The sequence below is a fragment of the Neophocaena asiaeorientalis genome, unplaced genomic scaffold (assembly GCF_003031525.2).
Source record: "Neophocaena asiaeorientalis asiaeorientalis breed wild unplaced genomic scaffold, Neophocaena_asiaeorientalis_V1.1 scaffold142, whole genome shotgun sequence".
Lineage (NCBI taxonomy): Eukaryota > Metazoa > Chordata > Mammalia > Artiodactyla > Phocoenidae > Neophocaena > Neophocaena asiaeorientalis.
This window is the reverse complement of record NW_020174563.1, coordinates 190,949-209,799: the sequence shown is the minus strand read 5'-3', so window position 1 is coordinate 209,799 and position 18,851 is coordinate 190,949. Positions and strand designations below refer to the sequence as shown.

Genomic DNA, 18,851 nt, shown 5'->3' with positions numbered 1-18,851 from the left:
TCTTGAACAATAAACGTGAGGGACATCAGAGAAATTAAGGGCTTCAGAACATGGAATAATGTTTGGGATAGCGAAGGGAAGTATGCCTAGGGGGTAAAGCCCAGGGAGAGACTATGAATGAACAAACATGAACGAATGCTGGCGCTTAGAGATACGCCATGTTTTGCAGGCTACAGCAACGATGATTAACTGTGTCAGCGTTCTATGAAGAAGACTCAAGAGTAAGTAACCACCTTTTTTCGGTTAACACTATAAACAAGAGGCGGGAAAAATGAATCTTCAGCTGAGAAACGTGCAACCTAGTCGAGAGTGAGCAAACAACAGGGCAGTCCCGGCCACCCGGGTAACTCACCTGGTCATACCCGTAAGGCCTCTGCTGCGGGGGCTGGGGTGGCCCAGGCTGGGCTGGTCTGTAACCTCCATACTGCTGCCCTTGCCCCTGTGGGTAGTTAGGGTACTGAGGACCTGGACCACCCTGCGAAGGACCTGTAAAATAATCAGCACACACAAAAGCCCAGGAGAAAATACAGTAAGTCCCTAGAATTCCAGAAGCGGTTTAAGATTAGATGTTACCATATTCCCTTGCAGTCTGGTATCTCGATTTTTCTCAAATGCGTTTTGAAATACATTCCAAAAGTTATAAGAAGTAAAAATACTGTTAAGGACACTACCATGTACCAATATGCTCTGATTCAGTATAACTATTGTGCTACGTGTTAGCCATTAAGATTTTATATGTCAAAATGAGTAAAAGAGACTCAGGAGTTGTAAAGCAAGTTAACTCCATGATGTTAAGGAAATTCATCTATACCTCTAGTAGGAAGTTAACCAGTATAATAAGCAAGCAGTGGAAAGAAAAGGCAAGAAGCTGACTCAAATTGAAATACTGAAGTAATTTCTGAATAAAGTTTGGAAATCAGTGATAGTTACAGCTGTATAACTCTAAGATTTATACTTGCAATCAGTAAAAGAATCACAAAGAATGATTTTACATGTAATTTCTAGATTTGCATTTGCAATCACCAAAAGAAAGCTTTATGTTCTGCACTGACAAACTCATTATCACAATATTTTCAAACAGAAATTAAAGAAGACTTGAAAAGCCACAGGCTGTATGTGGAAAAAACATGATTCAAAAGTTACACTCTGTGTACCCATCACCTTTAATACTTAACCCATATAAATGAATGATTTCAACTTCCAGAGATGACAAGGGACTAATTTGGCTTGCCAAACAAATACGTCTATTTCAACTCTACTCCTGTCTATTGTAAAGAATGCTTTATAAAGCATAAGCTGAAAAGCTTTGATACTTAAATGTTTTCTATCACAGCCATTCAAATCCTGTTATAAAAAACACTGCAGAGAAAGATGTCAAAGAGAACAAGAAATTTTCAAGCTTAAATTCCACCAGTCTATTATTTTGTTTATTTAGTTATTATGCATCCAATTTTTAAAACTGTATTTTTTATTAGAAGCAAGTCTGACAGCTGAAACCTACAGATAAGCAAAATGGGAACGTCTCCTTTAGGGTGCCCAACGATGTCTGACACAACAGCATTTAACTACTTAAGCCAAAATCACTAAATTTCTTTTACTCTCTCTTTCCACTGAAAATAATATTTCTCTTAAATCAATAAACTTACCTGACTGATCCACATAATATTTGTTTTCATGCAAACACAATAAAACCAGAATACTCTATTTATTCAATGTACAAATATTTAATGGTCATGAAATGGAAATGCCATTTGAGAGGAGCAAGAAAGTCCCTTTGTAAAGACAACAAATGCATGGAGTATTTCTAAAGTCATAGCTGGAATTTGGGAACCAGAACTGATCATTTTGGGGAAAATTCCTGACACCCAATACCTGGCTGAATTCCAGTGCTTCTGTTGAAGATGCAAGAGAATTTCAGCCTGATCCTGGTTCTTAGATTTGTTATCACAGGTGGAAAGAGGTGCCCATAATAACAGCAGAGTTTAAACCAATTAATAAAAATAATAAGACACTACTAATGTTAAAAAAGAGGCCATGTTAGCAAAAGATGATGTCAGATTAAGCAGCTACTTCTCCTATCGTAGGAATCATATTTTCCTATATCTAAAATAGTTATTATAGAAGCAGAAAATTTAAGACTGAGACATCAGGTCTGTATTATTCCCCCCCTCCCTATCTAACAGTCAGATAGCCAACTAGTAGACATCATAGTGAGTATATAATAAGAAAAGATGGCTATACTTCTCCCAAAGTGTAAGATACATACCTGCAATAAATATACTCCTATGAATGTGTAAACTGCTATTTTAACAGAGAATGACAAAGGCATTTTATTTACGTGTTCCAAATAGATCTCCCTTGTACACTAAAAGATCAATGTTACTTTTCATGGTAACAGTCATTAGTTTTAGAAACAAATTTGCCAAGCAGATTATGTAGATGTTGTTAATCATCACCCAACTCATCAGTTTTCCAAGCACATACAAAGCTATTGGCTGGTTGTGGATGCCAAATAGGTTTAAGAATTCATTAAGGATTTCATTTTGAGTGACTACATACCTTACCTTTGGTCAATGAACCATCTCTAGTTTATGTTTCTTTTTAAATGGATTACTAGTTTAAGAACAACACTTTAAATATAAACACTCCAGTAACAAGCTAAGCTAAAACTGTGAATTTTCAAAAATAATCCTTAGAAAAATAAACATTAAATATCCACTTCTGTATTATGAAAGAGTAATCATCACATTTTTTGGTGACAAGAATAAACTGCAGTAAGCCATTACCGTAGCCCTGCTGCTGTCCTGGGTAGCCCTGCTGCCCTGGGTACTGCTGCTGCTGGGCTGGATATCCCTGTTGGGGAGGTGGTCCTTGGTAAGCATCTTGCTGTTGGCCATACTGTGAATTCCCTACAGGATAATTGGAGAAGAGGAAAAAAAAAAAAACTGAGAAGTTTGCTTAATTAACTTTTTTCCTCTAAGATGCATAGCCAACAACACAAGAACAAAATAAAATGCCATATTGATTTTTAAAAGTTAACAAAACAAAGAAAAAACTCAAACCAAACAGAAGGATTTCGGCCAAACAAACTGCAGTTAAAGCCAATTGTGCAAGGTTGAACTGCAGCATTTTCAGCGTCTCTGCCATACGAGCATTACATTTACTGGAACATCACAGTCATAAGATCATGACTATGCTAAATAAAATAAAAAAGACAAAATTAAAGACAGCTACAAGAGCACACACTAGCTACACAAGATCAGCAAGCTGTTTCCTAAAGGCACTAAACTTATATGTAAAATTATACATATGTAAACACACACAAGAAAAAAAAATTGGATTGATGGATTTATGTTCAAATAGAAAATTTCCACTGAGGAAAAAATTATTTTAAAATGTTTTAGTCTTTTTATTGTTGTTAGAAATGGCAAGTCATGGTTATACATTTTAAATATTTGTAAGGAAATTATTTTGATTGTTCTAGGCTCCCTGCAACTTTCAAGACAGCCAGCAACTAGTATTCTACGAGAGCTTTGCGTGGGTAGAAGTTGCCTTATGCAAGAATTTTCATTCCTGTAGAAGGGGATATATATGTGTATGTGTGTGAAGGTATATAGATACCTCCTTCGTAGTAATGTTGTGAGGAATCCTCATAAGGCCTATCGTAGCCTTGTTCAGGATACGACGGTTGCTGATAACCGTAATCATTATGACCTACATCAATTCGACAAGAGACAGGAAGAAACGTTAATGGCCACTGAGTGAAAACCCTAAATATATTTAAACTTTCAGATAAAATTGAAAAAAAGAAAAAGAAATGGAAATACATAAAAAATAATTTCAATTGCATTAGCCAAATATTTACCAAATGTGATTGTTTTCATATTGAGATAACGTGCAAATTTTTTTTAAAGCAAAAAACAGTTTTAGAAACATTACACTTAGTCTTAACTCTGACAGTCCTCATCAAGGAGGGAAAAAAAAACTTTATCTTCAATTAAAAAAAAAGAATGAAAGCATTTAGGACTTTCACATGTAAATAACTTGAATTAAATTAGAACGAACAAAGGAAGCAATTATATTTTGTCAAACACCTGTTCTGCTGGTCGCCAATTCCACGGCATATGCTAAAACAATGCAAAATATAAAAGAGCTCCATAAGTTTTTTTCCCCTAAAAGAAACTGAAACAAATTTTTCACATTTTCTATTAACTTGCTTAAAGTATATGTATCTCAAAGTATTTTCAGATGCAAAAATATTTTGCTTAATCCTGCCATTCTAGGAGCCTTTAGAAAATATTTCTAGAGTATCATAAACATACACCTTCATAAAATTAATACTGTGTTAAGTGCTAGAGTACACCTTTAATTTTAAGGCACGATAAATTTACACCTGCAAGATGACCAGACTTTTAATGAAATCAATACTCTAGTCCTTTTAACTAAGATGCTCAAAGAAATCGCAGGAAATAACTTTTCAGTTAGGTAAAATCTGAACTAAATTTTAGAAAAATACCTAATTAAGTAAGGAGGAATATAGTTATAAATAAATGTAATACTCATTGCTCTAGTATTCCAATGTTCCCAAACCACCTCATAAATATCTATATTATGGATTGGCAAACTATGGTCTGCAGTCTAAACACAGCCAGTGGCCTGTTTTTGTAAAGAAAGTTTCACTGGAACAGTCATATCCATTCATATTTTCTATAGCTGTTTTCATGCTACCACAAGAGTTCAGTAGTTTAGACTGCGACCACATGATTTGCAAAGACGAAAATATTTATTTCCTGGCCCTTTACAGAAAAGTTTGCCAACCCCTAATCTACATATTTATTGACATACTATCTAAGCATAATAACAAAATATCCAATGCTGTTTAAGAAAATTAATTGTTGTTATAAATGGAATAAATACTCTATGTAAATGTCAGACAAATATATTAATACACAGCTATGCAAAAATGATACCACTGAAATTTTAAAATTCCATTATGTAATAAAATGAATTTATAGCAACCTTAAAGTTCTGCTATTTACAAAAATAACATCTCTATTTTGAATAGAAAGTTCATATTTATAACAATACAAATTTCACATTTCAGGAAATACTCAGGACCAAAATAACAGTGTTAAATTCAACTCAAATTACTTAAAATGTATTTTTAAAATTAAACAAAACAATCATTTATTTTCAGCAGACTTCCTAACGTATCATATTTAACAACCTAGAGTTCATTTCTTTAAAATATCTATAGTCTATAAATGTAACTAAAGTTTTTCATTAAAAAAAAAACTTAAATAATGTCTACATGTGAAAGGAAAAAGAAAAAAAACTCCAACATTCTAAATAATTCAGGGCAAGTAAAACATTAAAAAACAATGTTGTCTTCTAACCAGAATTATCCATACATATCACTGCCACTAACAGAGATTTTGTGTGCAAAATTCTACAGGTGTTTGTTCTGCTTGTGTAAGCAGAATCTTTGCAGGAAAAAGCCAACGTCCCCATACCACTTATGCTTTATACACTGATAAAAAGTGGTGGACAAAATTATTTTTTAAATACACCAAATTATATCTTCTTGCTAGCTTACATTAGCTTCTAGTCAAATGGTCCCAACACTTTATCTTGAAGTTCTTAGTTTGCCCAAGTTTTCTGTTAAGCAGTTTACCTTAAATACATCAAGGGAGCTTAAAATAAATGAAGATTTTGGCAAGTCCTTCCAAACAAGAAAAATCTAACCACCTCTATATGATCAATTTTATTTGTTTGTATTATTTTTTCTTCAACATTGTATCATAAAGTTTTCAAACATACAGGAAAACAAAGAACTGTATGATGAAAGCCTGCTTGTATGCTTGTATTACTACTAAGCACAGTACATCTTTTACTGACCACTTTTTCACAAGCCACCTTCCCACTAAAAAATAAACATACCATTAAACTAAGTAACTAAAGTTAAAATCTGGTTTCCAAATGCCTTTCTATTCTACTAACTCTATTATAAACAGCTATATTATGGATATGATTCAGTCTCTAAAATCTTTCTCAAGTGCAAATGCTAATGTATATAAACATAGTTCTGTTCTTTGAGACATATGCAACATTAACGAACATGATGAAATTTGGAAGAATACTCAAAACTATATTCTCTTCGTATTTATACAATGCATAAAAGTAAACCAGTGGGTGAACTTTACGGTATATGAATTACCTCAAAAAAGCTTTTATTTAAAAAAGTAAATCAGTAACACTTGCTTTGGTTCAAATGAACAATTCCAAATATAAAAGGATCCTCTTTTATATAAGAAAGGATTCCAATGACAGAACATGATTCCTGATGGTACTAATATGGAATAACCAAACAAAATATACTTTAAAATAGATTATAAACGAATGCTACCATTGATGCTTTAGATTACTGAAGTGTTTCTAAATTTGGAAGAAACATTGTTAGTTTCTTCATTCTGATTAGAATGTTTTGAGTAGCTACCCACATTAATACTGGGCAGGGATAGAAAATGGGAAAGTTAACATTAGGAGAGATTACCATCAGGGTAATATTGCTGGTTCATGCCTTCTGGAGGACCTTGTCCACCATGACTGTACTGGTCCCCATAATAGTCTTCCTGGCCTGAGTACTGCTGTGGTGGGCCTGAAAAACCACAACCAGTCAAGATGTAAATAATTTGTTCACCAGGTCATTCAAAGGCTTTCCGTCTAATCTGGTGTTATGAGAGATGATTTCTGTAGATTCCCCTCCCATGCTTTGGGGCATTTCAGATACTTTTGACTATTCGTATACACACACATACATAAACACACAGCAACACCACACACCACATTTCACAAAAATTAATGTTAAGACCATACATGCAGTATCAAACAATACCAACTCAAAAAAACAAACATTAACTTCCTAAAAAGAGATTCAAACTGGAAGAAAATTAATTTCTTTTTTATTTTGATATTAGAGCAGTTTGAAATAAATTAGGGTTTGTTTCTGATCATATATTTAGTAACTTCTCAAATTTAGTAACTTCTCAAAAATAAAACAGTATTTTCTGCTGTAAATTAGTAAGCTTTCGATATAAAATTTTGACGTAAACTTTTCCCAGAAAAGAATAAATAAAAGAAAGCTATAAACCAGGAAGTTCATATCCACTTTCTGTGACCCTTTGTACCTACTATACCCACTACCTTTTAAGAAAAATAATAAAATATGATTTTTAAAAATCAAGAAACAAAAAGCTCTGACTTTGCCTGTCTGAAAAGTTCATTAAAATTTAAAGCCTTTCGACTACTGTTAAAAATTTTCCAAATGGAATCGTACCCTGTTGTGGTGGTCTATAGGGAGGAATCTGTCTCTGTGCCATCATATGATTGCTCTGGTTAACTTGACCCATCATTCCCATAGGTGGCTGCTGGCCTTGGTAATGCTGCCCACCTCCCTGCGGCATATTGTACTGTTGAGAAGGAGGCTGCTGGTGCATCATTGGACCTGAAAACAGACAAAACATTATGCACGTAATTTTTGGCATATAATTTTAACATCTTAAGAGAAATACAAAAATCTTTTATCATATAATCCCTAAACTATATACTTTATATATATATATTTATATATATATAATTGCAAGATAAACTGACTTCAAGTAATAAAAACAAATCTTTGAACTACAGTTCACATGCCTAAAATAATCTGCAAACAAGGGAAAACAAGTAATCCATGGTAGGTGATTTGAATTCCACTGGAGGAATACTGTAACAATTTCTAAAAAAAGAGTGGATACAATATATGAACATCCTGAATGTATATATTTTTTTATTATGTACTATATAGTATTTATCTATGCAATCTTTCTAGGAAAGATAGAATCCTTATGCTACATAAGAACATATACCAAAACAAAGTAAACCACAAAATCACACAGCAAATCAGTAGTCGAACTAACGGAAAGAAATCTAATTTCAGTGTATCCATTTTTTTTTTCCTTTTTCAATGCCCAGTCATTATATAATGGTAGACAGGGAAACTACAAACACATTTATGAATATACTCCTTATACTGGTGGAATTTCATAAACAATTTTAAAACAAAAATCTAAGGGTCTTCTTTCCTTTTTCCAACTTTAAGATTTATAAACTAAAAAGGTCTTCCTGAAATCAAGACTATACAGTGCTTCTTAATAAGCTCTAACACACACATACACAATCAAAAACACCTAGGCAGAGAACTACACTAAGCCATAGACTTAGAAATCAGAACTATGCGGTTTCCAAAGCGAGTAATATCGAGGTAGCCCAACGACCACTGCTATAGTGTCACATTGGCAACAGTAAAAATATATCATATGATATAATGAACAATGGCCATAAAGTTCTGTGTTGTCATGTAAACATGTAAGCAGCTCTTCAGAGGTTCCCCAGGCTAAGTTATGGTATGGGGAGCTCATCATTCTACCATTATAACCATTACTATCTGAGAAGTATGTATGAGTCATCCCCCAGTTTACCGCCTAAAGAGCTACATACTCCCCGCCTTTACTGACTTAGGGAAAATTTAAGAAGAAAGTACAAAAGGCAAAGAACTAGAAAACTTTTACAGGCAAAACTGCCCAGATGAGCCAAAAGCTCATTATTTATATAAAAATTCAAAACAAAACATGCCCACCTCTTTAAATATGTTGCTGACCTACAATAGCAGCAACAATGTAAGCAGAAAGAACTCACTCTTCCAGTTTGAAGAACTGGTTGTCTAAAGAAGTATTTTATCAGAGCTAACTCTTTTTCTCCTACTTGCCTTCTTCTGTTTTTCTACTTCTTTTTAAATTCCTTTTTCCTTCTAATTTTGACATAAATATAAACCTTTCAAAGGTTACTCTGGGACTTTTTTTTTCAACAATAAACTCCTAATAGTAGGGATAAGGTGGCTCAGTGGAGAGTGGAGGGGAAGAGAACTTGACACAGAATGCACTTAACACTACCAGACACGCTTTCACATTTATTTAATGTAAATCACTAACAACTACCAAAGGCAAGGATACTAATTGTCAAGTTTTTAGCCAAAGAATCCAAAGATCAAGATCATATAAGCTAATAGATATCAACTGGGAATCAGGCATAACTCAAGTTTGACTTCAAAAGCACATTTATTCTACTGTTCTTCATTGCCTCTACTGAAGCTATAGCAAACTTAGTAGTTCAGAAACAAATTATGCAATTTAAAAAGTTCCAAAACACTACTTTAACTGAGGTTACAATTTTTAAAATGTATTTTGTATATAATAAAGTACTGAATACTAGCATTCATAATATAGTAGGCAGCATGATTGGCCATTTATAGAATTCATTTTCAGTAAATGAAGGTTTTGCCTTGTCTTTCTTCTCCATCACTGATTAAAGACCTCTTGTCTTAAGAGAAGATAACTATAAAATTAAAGCATATAATATGCACTGGAAGCAAAATTAAAAATAAAGGAGAAAGAAAGCAAAAACACAATAGCTGGGGGGAAATCCCAAAGGATACAATAACAACAAAATTCCAAGCTCTGCTGTAAAGGAGAAAAGTAATTCTAGTTTAAGCCCTAGATAGAAAAGACCATGCCACTTGTGCTTTATCTTTGGGGACTGTCAGCACTTCCAATCCCAAAGAGCTCAATTACCACCCTTCTTTTATTCTCTGTCACTTCTCTCCCTCTAAGGATCCCTGACATCATTCAAGATCAAGCCTAAAACAGCAGAGAATGGAGGAGGAGAGCACTGCTAAAACATGGTACTTTTCATCTTTTCCCTTGAAGCCTTATCCATTAAAAAAAAATTCGACTTCAATTCTGATTGTTTAGGAAGCATATTATTTTTCTTATGATAATGAAATATGCTACACTGGCAAATAAATGTGTGTTATCTCTTGAGATACTAATGGAAATAAGAGAGCTAAATCTCAAAAGGTTACCCCCAAAATAAGTTCTAAAAATTTGTGCTACAGAGTGAAGATTATAAGTCTATTAAAATCATTTTCTACAAATAGTGACCTCACACATTACTGTATGCTTAAAGGTTACTCTTTATCTTTTACATAAATCATTCTGATGCTAAGATGAACTAAAAAGTGTGATACAAAGATCCTACTAATGTCTTAATTATAATATGGTTTTGTAAAAGTGTTTTAAAAGGACATGTCACAAATGTACATCACCACATTATTTCTTTCCACTTTGAGTTTCACACCCTAACAGATATTCTATGGAAACAATGTCCTATATCTTAAACAGTGTAAAATATTCCCAAATCACCATATTTTACATTACTGGAATTCTTTGCTCCAATGAGACAGTTAATACTTAGTTTTGTCTCAAGTTAGTTGTTCAAAAAGAAGAATTTTTTAAAGACTCAACTATAAAGATAACAATAAGCTTTGCACAGCAACGGAGACCCAAAGCAGCCAAAACTAAACTAAAATAAATTAATTAAAAAAATAAGCTTCAAATAATCTGTGAAGAATTTAGAACTATATAATTTTTAAAATTCTATATACATATATACATACATGCATATATATTCATATCTTGAGATGTAAACCAATACACTAAAACTCTGTAAATCATACCATTAATCTATGAATTATTTTAAGTGAAGGTTAAAAATGACAGCTAACAATTAATGAGCACTTATTAAGGGCCAGGCATTAAGCTAAGAGCTTTTTTTTTTCTTGTTGCAGAGCACAGGCTCTAGGTGTGCGGGCTTCAGTAGTTATGGCACATGGGCTCAGTAGTTGTAGCACACGGGCTTAGTTGCTACGCAGCATGTGGGATCTTCCCAGACCAGGGCTCGAACCCATGTCCCCTGCATTGGCAGGCGGATTCTTAACCACTGTGCCACCAGGGAAGCCCAAGCTAAGAGCTTTATGTCTATTATTTATCCTCCTCGAACCCTATGAAACATGTAGTATTGTTATCAACTTCACTTTACAAGTAAGAAAACTTAAGGCATACAAGCATTAAGAACCTTACCTAAAGTTGCATAGCTAGGAAATGGTGGTGAGAACTCTAAAGCCATGCTCTTAACCATTACGTGTACCTCTTCTTCGAAGTCAAATCATACTTCTCCCATGTAATATCTCCCAGGAAAACAGTTCTATGTAACATCATCACTCTAATAATAAAATCCTAGAATACAAGAAGTTTCTTCACTTCATCTATTATCTCTGTTATAGTGACCACGAAACCGCGTAGATAATACCTACTCCAAGCCTATTTTCTTGTTCATGTTTCATCATCTACTGCTCACATTTTACTACTTGTTCCTTAACCATTCAGTCTCAAACTAAACCACTTACAACTCTCATTTGAATGTATTACTAATGGTTTATTTGCAAGAAAAAAAATCCCTGTATTCCAGTAAATTCAATTAGCTCACCCACCTATTAAATAGCCACTTAAAGCGAATAGGATTCTTTACTTACCAAAAACGTACATCTGTGCTCATCAAGAGTTTCAAGCAGTTCATAATAAGACATTTAGATATAACACCAAGGATAAAAGAACATGAGCCAAGTAACTAAGAAAATCCCAGCAGCTTAGTAAAGTCACTGTTAACTAGTACAAACTTAGCTGAATTTCCTAGAAACCAATGAAGAAATAGAACCATGATAGATTTTATCTAGTAAAAAGAACAGTTCATTAAGAGATACAAACTTTTCATAACATGAATTTTTTAGAGAAATCTCATGAAAGTATTCAAAAGTACTGAAACATAATAGTATCAATCAGTAACTTCTGTTATTGTTAGTTTCTTCAGTAGCACAGACAATCCTTACATGTACTTCCTTACAGTAATTATTTCTTAAGGCTGTGATTTTCAACTGTGGGTGATTTTGTCCCCAGGGGACATTCAGTAAAGTTTGGAGCCATTTTTGGTCGTTGCAACTGGTGTGGGGGGTTGCTACTGTCACCTAGTGGGTACAGGACAGAAATACTGCTAAATATCTCACAATGCACAGGACAGGCCCCAACAACAAAGAATTATGCAGCTCAAAATGTCAATAGTGCTGAGTTAAGAAGTCCTGGATTCTCAAGGGCATAATTCAAAATCACAGGCATCTCTACAAACTAGTCTGAGAATTAGATTATGTATTCAGTTTTCTGGTGATTGAAAATTGGAAAAGGGATGTGTTGTGGCTTAATAAATCCAGCAAAGTAAAAAGCTAGGCAATCTCTTAGCCAACTTCTCTTAATAGTTTCAACTATACTATACAATATTAATTCGAAAACAAAGTCACTGTTAAACATCTATTGTAGAATGAAAGGTATTCCAAAAGCTCTAGATTTATGGGACACAAGTGACAATCTGTTGTGAAAGTAAGGTCCTACCTTGTCCAAGTAGAAAGCCATGGAGATGGGCTATATTAGAACATATAGCTTTGTGTCACTTAGCATGAAAGCTGAAAAGTTATGAACCATCAGGTACAGAAGAAATGATCCTGCCTAGAAAAAACTTCTGAGGGAATGGACTGTAAGTAAGTATGAACTTGGAATGTTTGTAAAACGTAATTTCTAAAATTTACCCCCAGAGTTTCTGATTTAGCAGGTATGGGGTGGAGCAGACAAATCTTGTTTTAACAACTACCCCAGATGATTCTTATCCCGGTACTCTTAGGATCACACATTGAGACAGAAGTGTAATGGAAAAGAAGTAACCAATTGTCCCCTTTTACCATAAAAGCAACCAGATTATAGTTCATGCAAAATGGTTAAACTGGATTAGAACTGCATCCCATAAGGGCACCTAGGATGTTAGCTGTAAAATGAATCCCAAGGAGTAAATGTTACAAATACGTCAAAACCCAGTGAATGATACACTTAAGATTGGTGCACTTCATTGCATGTAAATATTACCTAAAGAAAAAACTATTAAAAGAAAAATTTTTAAACGTTGAGCTCTAATGATATGCAGACTAAAGTATTCATGGGTAAAGTGTACTAACATCTGCAAGTTACTCTGAAATGCATTCTGAAAAAGATGCTATTAATGGATGAGTAGATGGATGGACAGATAGACAGTTAAAAAATAATTCAACTAGAAAACGGGCAGGAGACATTTCACTGAAGAGGATATAGAGATGGCAAATAAGCACATGAAAAGATGTCCAGTATCAGTAGCCATTGGGGAGATGCAAATTAGGACCACAATGAGATGTAGCCTACTACACATTTTTAGAACAGCTAAGATAAAAAAGAAAAAAACTGACAATACCAAATACTGGCAAGGACTTGGAAAAAGCAGATCGCTCACTCATTGCTGGTGGGATGGTAAAATGGTAGTTACTTTGGTGATCACTTCGGCAGTTTCTAAAAAAACTCAATATATAACTTATGATATGACCCAGAAATAGCACTCCTGGTTATTTATCCCAGAAAAATGAAAACTAATGTCCAAACAAAAACATTATCATGTACACGACTGTTCAGAGCATCTTTATTTGTAAAAGCCAAAAACTAGAAACTGAAATGTCCCTCAATAGATGAATGGTTAAACAAACTGTGGTACAGCCATAACATGGAATACTACTCAGCAACAAAAAGGAATGAACAACTGATACATGCAACAAGTCGAATAAATATTAATCATGCTGAGTAAAAAAAGCCAATCTCAAAAGGCTGCACACTGCATGATACCATTTATGTAGCATTCTGAAAATGACAAAATAATAGAGATGGAGAGAAGAGCAACAGTGGTTGCCAGGGCTTAAAGATGATTGAAAGGAGGATACACAGGATCTCTCTATATTACCTCTGCAACTTCCTGTAAACCTACAATTATTTCAAAATAAAAAATATTTTAAAATGAGTCATAATGAAACTAAGTTTATAATCTGTTGAATATAAATTCATCTGGATTCTGTCTCCCAAACCTGAAAGGTTTTGGTATAACTGACAATCATCTGCTTTCTCTGACAGTACCTGACAGGTTCCTTCTTTGGTTCATTCATGGAATGACAGCCAATGGATGACAATACAACAGACAAGGATGCTAGTTTTCTAATTTGTTACAGCAGCAGGAAATCTAGCTAATCTATCAGTTAACAAATAGGATAAAATAGTGAACAAAAACATGACACAGTTCCTGAATTCATAGAACTTAAAGAGTCTAGGGAAAAATAATAAAACAGATATTTACAAATAATTATGTAATTACAGGTACTCAAACTGTTGCTACAAAGAGCCTAAGTACAGGTTACTTACTATCCATAAGTGGACTGTACCCTGTCTGTGGAGTAATTTAAAACTTATAGTGCAAGATTATATAGGTGATTTTATTTTATGCTCTATGCTTTTCCTTCTTTTCCAAATTTTTCATATTAAATATTTTATAACCAGAAAAATGTCATCAGTGGGGGAAAGATTACAATCTTGAAAAACCCATCCAATATAGGAATAATGATCAAATGTTTAAACAAAGCACCTAGTCTGAACTACAATGTAATGGTTGTGTATACCTAAACTGTAACAAAAAGAAACTTGCCATATTACCAATGTTGATTTACCATTTTTTTTTTTCCCCCGTACACGGGCCTCTCACTGTTGTGGCCTCTCCAGTTGTGGAGCACAGGCTCCGGGCGCGCAGGCTCAGTGGCCATGGCTCACGGGTCCAGCCGCTCCAGGGCATGTGGGATCTTCCCAGACCGGGGCACGAACCCGTGTCCCCTGCATCGGCAGGCGGACTCTCAACCACTGCACCACCAGGAAAGCCCAATTTACCAATTTTTACAGTGAAGAAAGATGAGTGTATGCACAGTTCTCACTCACTCAAATCCACTATGGAGGTACACATATTTCTATGGAATAAAATATTTGAAATAATTCTTTCATTTGTAGATATTCTATGTTGTACTTAAAATTCAGTATAATATCACAGTGCTTTTTTATATTGAAGATTTACTAAATTTATTAAACTGAGGATTCCTAAAGCTCCTGAACCTGGTTGGCGGGAGCTCTGAATCATGCCCAGAGGGACCAGAGACTGGAGACTGAGACAGACACTGTGAGCAATCAATCAATCAATCAATCAAATCTACATAATGGAGCCCCAATATAAACTCTGAACATTGATGGAGGTTCAGGTGAATTCCTCTGGTTACCAATACTCTGTGTGTCACACACTGGACCAGGAGAGCAAAGCATCCTGACTGCATGGGAAAGAAACTCTGCATTCATACGTCTTCTGGATTCTTCCCTTGGCTGACATTAATCTGTATCCTTTCACTGTAATAAATCATAACTCTAAGTATAACAACTTTTAGTGAGTTCTGTGAGTCTTTCCAGCAAATCACTGAACTTGAGAGTAGTTTTGGGAACCCTAGACTTGTAACTGGTGTCAGATATGAAGCCAACCTTGGGGACTGTTCCCGGTAACTCTGCAGTGGGCTAGACTCAGGTGACAGAAGTCTTGGGGACTTTGACCTCAAACTCCTCCCAGCAGCTCAAATACATTGCTCCTGCAATTGTTCCTTTCCTCACTCTCTTGCAGCATCAATTCCCCTCTCTCCAATGGATCATTCCTATCAGTATACAAACATGATTTATTATCTTCCCATCTTTAGTTCGAAAAGATGCTAGCTCCAAATTGTCATGATGTAACTGATGATTCGGAGCTAGCGTCTTTTCTATAGCTTGGCAAATTGGCATATTCCTTTTTAAGTAGAGACCAACTTCCAGGGCTTCCCTGGTGGCGCAGTAGTTAAGAACCCACCTGCCAATGCAGGGGACAAGGGTTCGATCCCTGGTCCCAGAAGATCCCACATGCTGCAGAACATCTAAGCCCATGCACCACAACTACTGAGCCTGCGACTAGAGCCCGTAAGCCACAACTACTGAGCCCACGTGCTGCAACTACTGAAGGCCACGTGCCTAGAGCCTGTGCTCCATAACCAGAGAAGCCACTGCAATGAGAAGCCTGTGCACCACAACGATGAGTGGTCCCTGCCCGCTGCAACTAGAAAAAGCCCGCGTGCAGCAACGAAGACCCAATGCAGCCAAAAATAAATAAATTTTTTAAAAAGAGTGCAGATCAACTTCCAACGTTTTATCCTTTGCGCTTTCAATGTTATGAAATGTCTCCAAGACTTTCCTTAATACAAAATATTTTGCTAGTCTCGCTTTCTCTGGGACATCTTCGTTCTTTCATCACAGCCAGTTTCCTCATTTACATCAGCAAGTTCACCTTCACTGAGGACCTGCAATGCAGATCTAGAGTCTCTCAAATGGCAGCAGTGTCAACATTCCCAAGGTCAGCAATTCCTTCTCTAATTCTACTTACAAAGGACTTGGATTTATTTCCCGCAGTATTACTTTTCATTTCTTTGTTAGACTTTTTTTTATCTTTGTTGGCCAAGGCCCTCTTTGAATTATCTATTTTTATAAAATAACATGTATCTCTGGGAGCCAAGGAAGCAACACAACTCCATGCTTTGCTGTTATGTGCATAACGGATGGATGCACAGTGATCAATCACTGACAGAATCTGAAAGTGACGTGAATGGTCATCGATCATGACAATCATAAATACAGTGATTTGTGGACTGAGGAGACAGCAGCCAAGTTTGTGCTTTATGCAACTACTCACAGTTAATATACCATGGTAAGTGAACTCTGAACCACGTTGTTCGGCAACAGGTGTTATTTAACTAAATTGTGGTAACAGAAGTTCATGCATATCAGAACTTTGCAACAGCAGGCCTGCCTGTATTTCCAAAGGATGTGTTTCCTCATGCACGGAATGAGGATAATAACAGTAGCTACTAACCCAAAGATGTGTACAGCTCTGATCAGATAATAAACCACTGTATAATAAGAGTAAATATAACAGTCCTGGCTATGGTAATACATACTTTTTGCCCTTCATATTTACAATAATAAAGGTACTGAAAGAAAAATTTCCCACTACTCTAATTCCAAGCCTCTAGATCAGATCATTATCACTTGCAACTTATTAGCTAAATGAATCAAAACTTTCTTAATACTATTCAAACAAAATTAAAGCCAGAAATAAATTAGATCTTATGGTTAAAAAAGACAATAGCCAATAAACTGATCTTGAGTTTTTATTACAAAAAAAAAAAAAACTACCTTGTTTATTCTAACTGATTTTATGTAAACTATACAATTACCAAATTAGGATTTTTAAATGCTATCATCTCACTTAATCTTACTTAAAGAAACTGAGTGAGTGAGTCAAAGATCCCACACACGGTAATCTATGGGGCCAATACTTGGATCCAAGTCTGAAGAATTATATACCATACCCGGAACTTGTGAAATACATGCTTTAACACAAATATAACAATTTGTGAAAATCCTTATATTTGAATATGGAATAAGTAAGTAAAATGGTGTTAAATGTGGAAAGCGATAATCACTAATGCCTGGGAATGAAAACTGCTGATTCTACCAAATGCTATCTGTTGGTCCAGAAAGCCTTACTATTCCAATTTGACTTTTAAAGAAACATCTTTAAGGCACTAACTCTGTCTTTCCAGGTTATCATATAACATCTGGTTTCAGTTCCTATTCACTGAAGAGACAGATTTGTATGCCTACCCTCAGGTTTTGTTCTAGGCACCAGAACAAAACAGTGTGAACAAAAGAGGCAAACTTCTCCCTTTCTGGAGCTTTCTGAATTCCAGTGGAGCTTACGCTCTCTCTCCATGAGTGAGTAGATCCAATACCTAAGAAGACAGTGATTCACTCTGAACACAGGTCTTACTCCTAAAGTTCAAAGTGATGGTCACTGAACTTTATCTGGATAACAGTGAGAATAACATGGAAAGTTTGCTGGATTGACTATTTACAACATTTTCCTAGCAATTTAAGAAAGAAATTAACATTAAAAACTTGCTAAACCTTTCACCTAAAAGCAGTAGTCCTCATAAGAAAACTTAGAGGGAAATATTCTGCTAAAATAATAAACCTAAATGCTGAATTAAAAAATATTTCAGTTTTCTCAATTCACAGATATGTATAAAACCACAACTAAAAAAAAATAAAACTACAACTAAAAGTAGGCACCAATTACAATGCCACTGTCATCTAAACTCATTTTTCTTTTAAAGCTAAAAAAATAGTAACTGTTGAAATTTTTATAATGACCATGAACATAGTAATATATAATCAGTAAATTTAATAGGGCCAACTTTTTGAGCAGCTTTTTGAAATGACATGTTTTGTGTGGTAGAGATCTACATGTTTTTATTATATTAGCCTTTGCATTAATACGTTTTTTTTTAATTTTTCACATAGGGAATACAGTCAATAATATTTAACAATTTTGTTCAATGACAGTTGGTAACTAGACTTATGGTGATCATTTCATGTGTGAAAATATCGAATCATGATGTTGTACACCTGAAACTAATATTGTATGTTAATTATAACTCAATAAAAGAAAAATAATTTTAGTTAAAAAAAATAGAAAGACTAGTTGGTCCCTATGTTTTGAACAAAAAATTCCTATAAACACTTCAAGTCCTTTCTCCAAAAACAGTTAACTATTTTCTACATACACACTGCTGCATGCATTATTTTTTCCTTCTTCAGATCTTATAATGTCATATCAAACCATGCTGCAGCAACATCCATTTTTGCGCACATCCTACCTTTCCTTAACTATACTTTCTAAGAAGTGTACCATAACTACGGCGGTTGCTGTAAAGAATCACTATCGATTTTTCTGCTTTTTCCTGGTCACCAAACTGTACAGAGGAACATCTGAACCCCCTTCTGATCTAGCACTGACTGGATCTTGCTGTTGTTTTGAACCTTTAATTGACAGAATAAAAAAAAAAAAAAAAA

General features: G+C 34.8%; 1 protein-coding gene across 3 annotated transcripts in view; it reads right to left on the bottom strand.

The window, feature by feature from the left end:
- Nucleotides 1-18,851, bottom strand: part of SS18 (SS18 subunit of BAF chromatin remodeling complex) — a 76,276-nt gene that overhangs the window by 14,682 nt on the left and 42,743 nt on the right. Inside the window, exons 6-10 of one of the 3 annotated variants that reach the window (XM_024757898.1) lie at nt 7,337-7,504; nt 6,554-6,658; nt 3,622-3,714; nt 2,787-2,909; nt 353-486 (exon numbers count right to left, since the gene is read on the bottom strand). In XM_024757898.1, the coding sequence (XP_024613666.1) occupies nt 353-486; nt 2,787-2,909; nt 3,622-3,714; nt 6,554-6,658; nt 7,337-7,504 (623 nt within the window). The remainder of the gene's footprint in view (nt 1-352; nt 487-2,786; nt 2,910-3,621; nt 3,715-6,553; nt 6,659-7,336; nt 7,505-18,851) is intronic. The other 2 variants (XM_024757899.1, XM_024757900.1) reach the window with 2 other exon arrangements.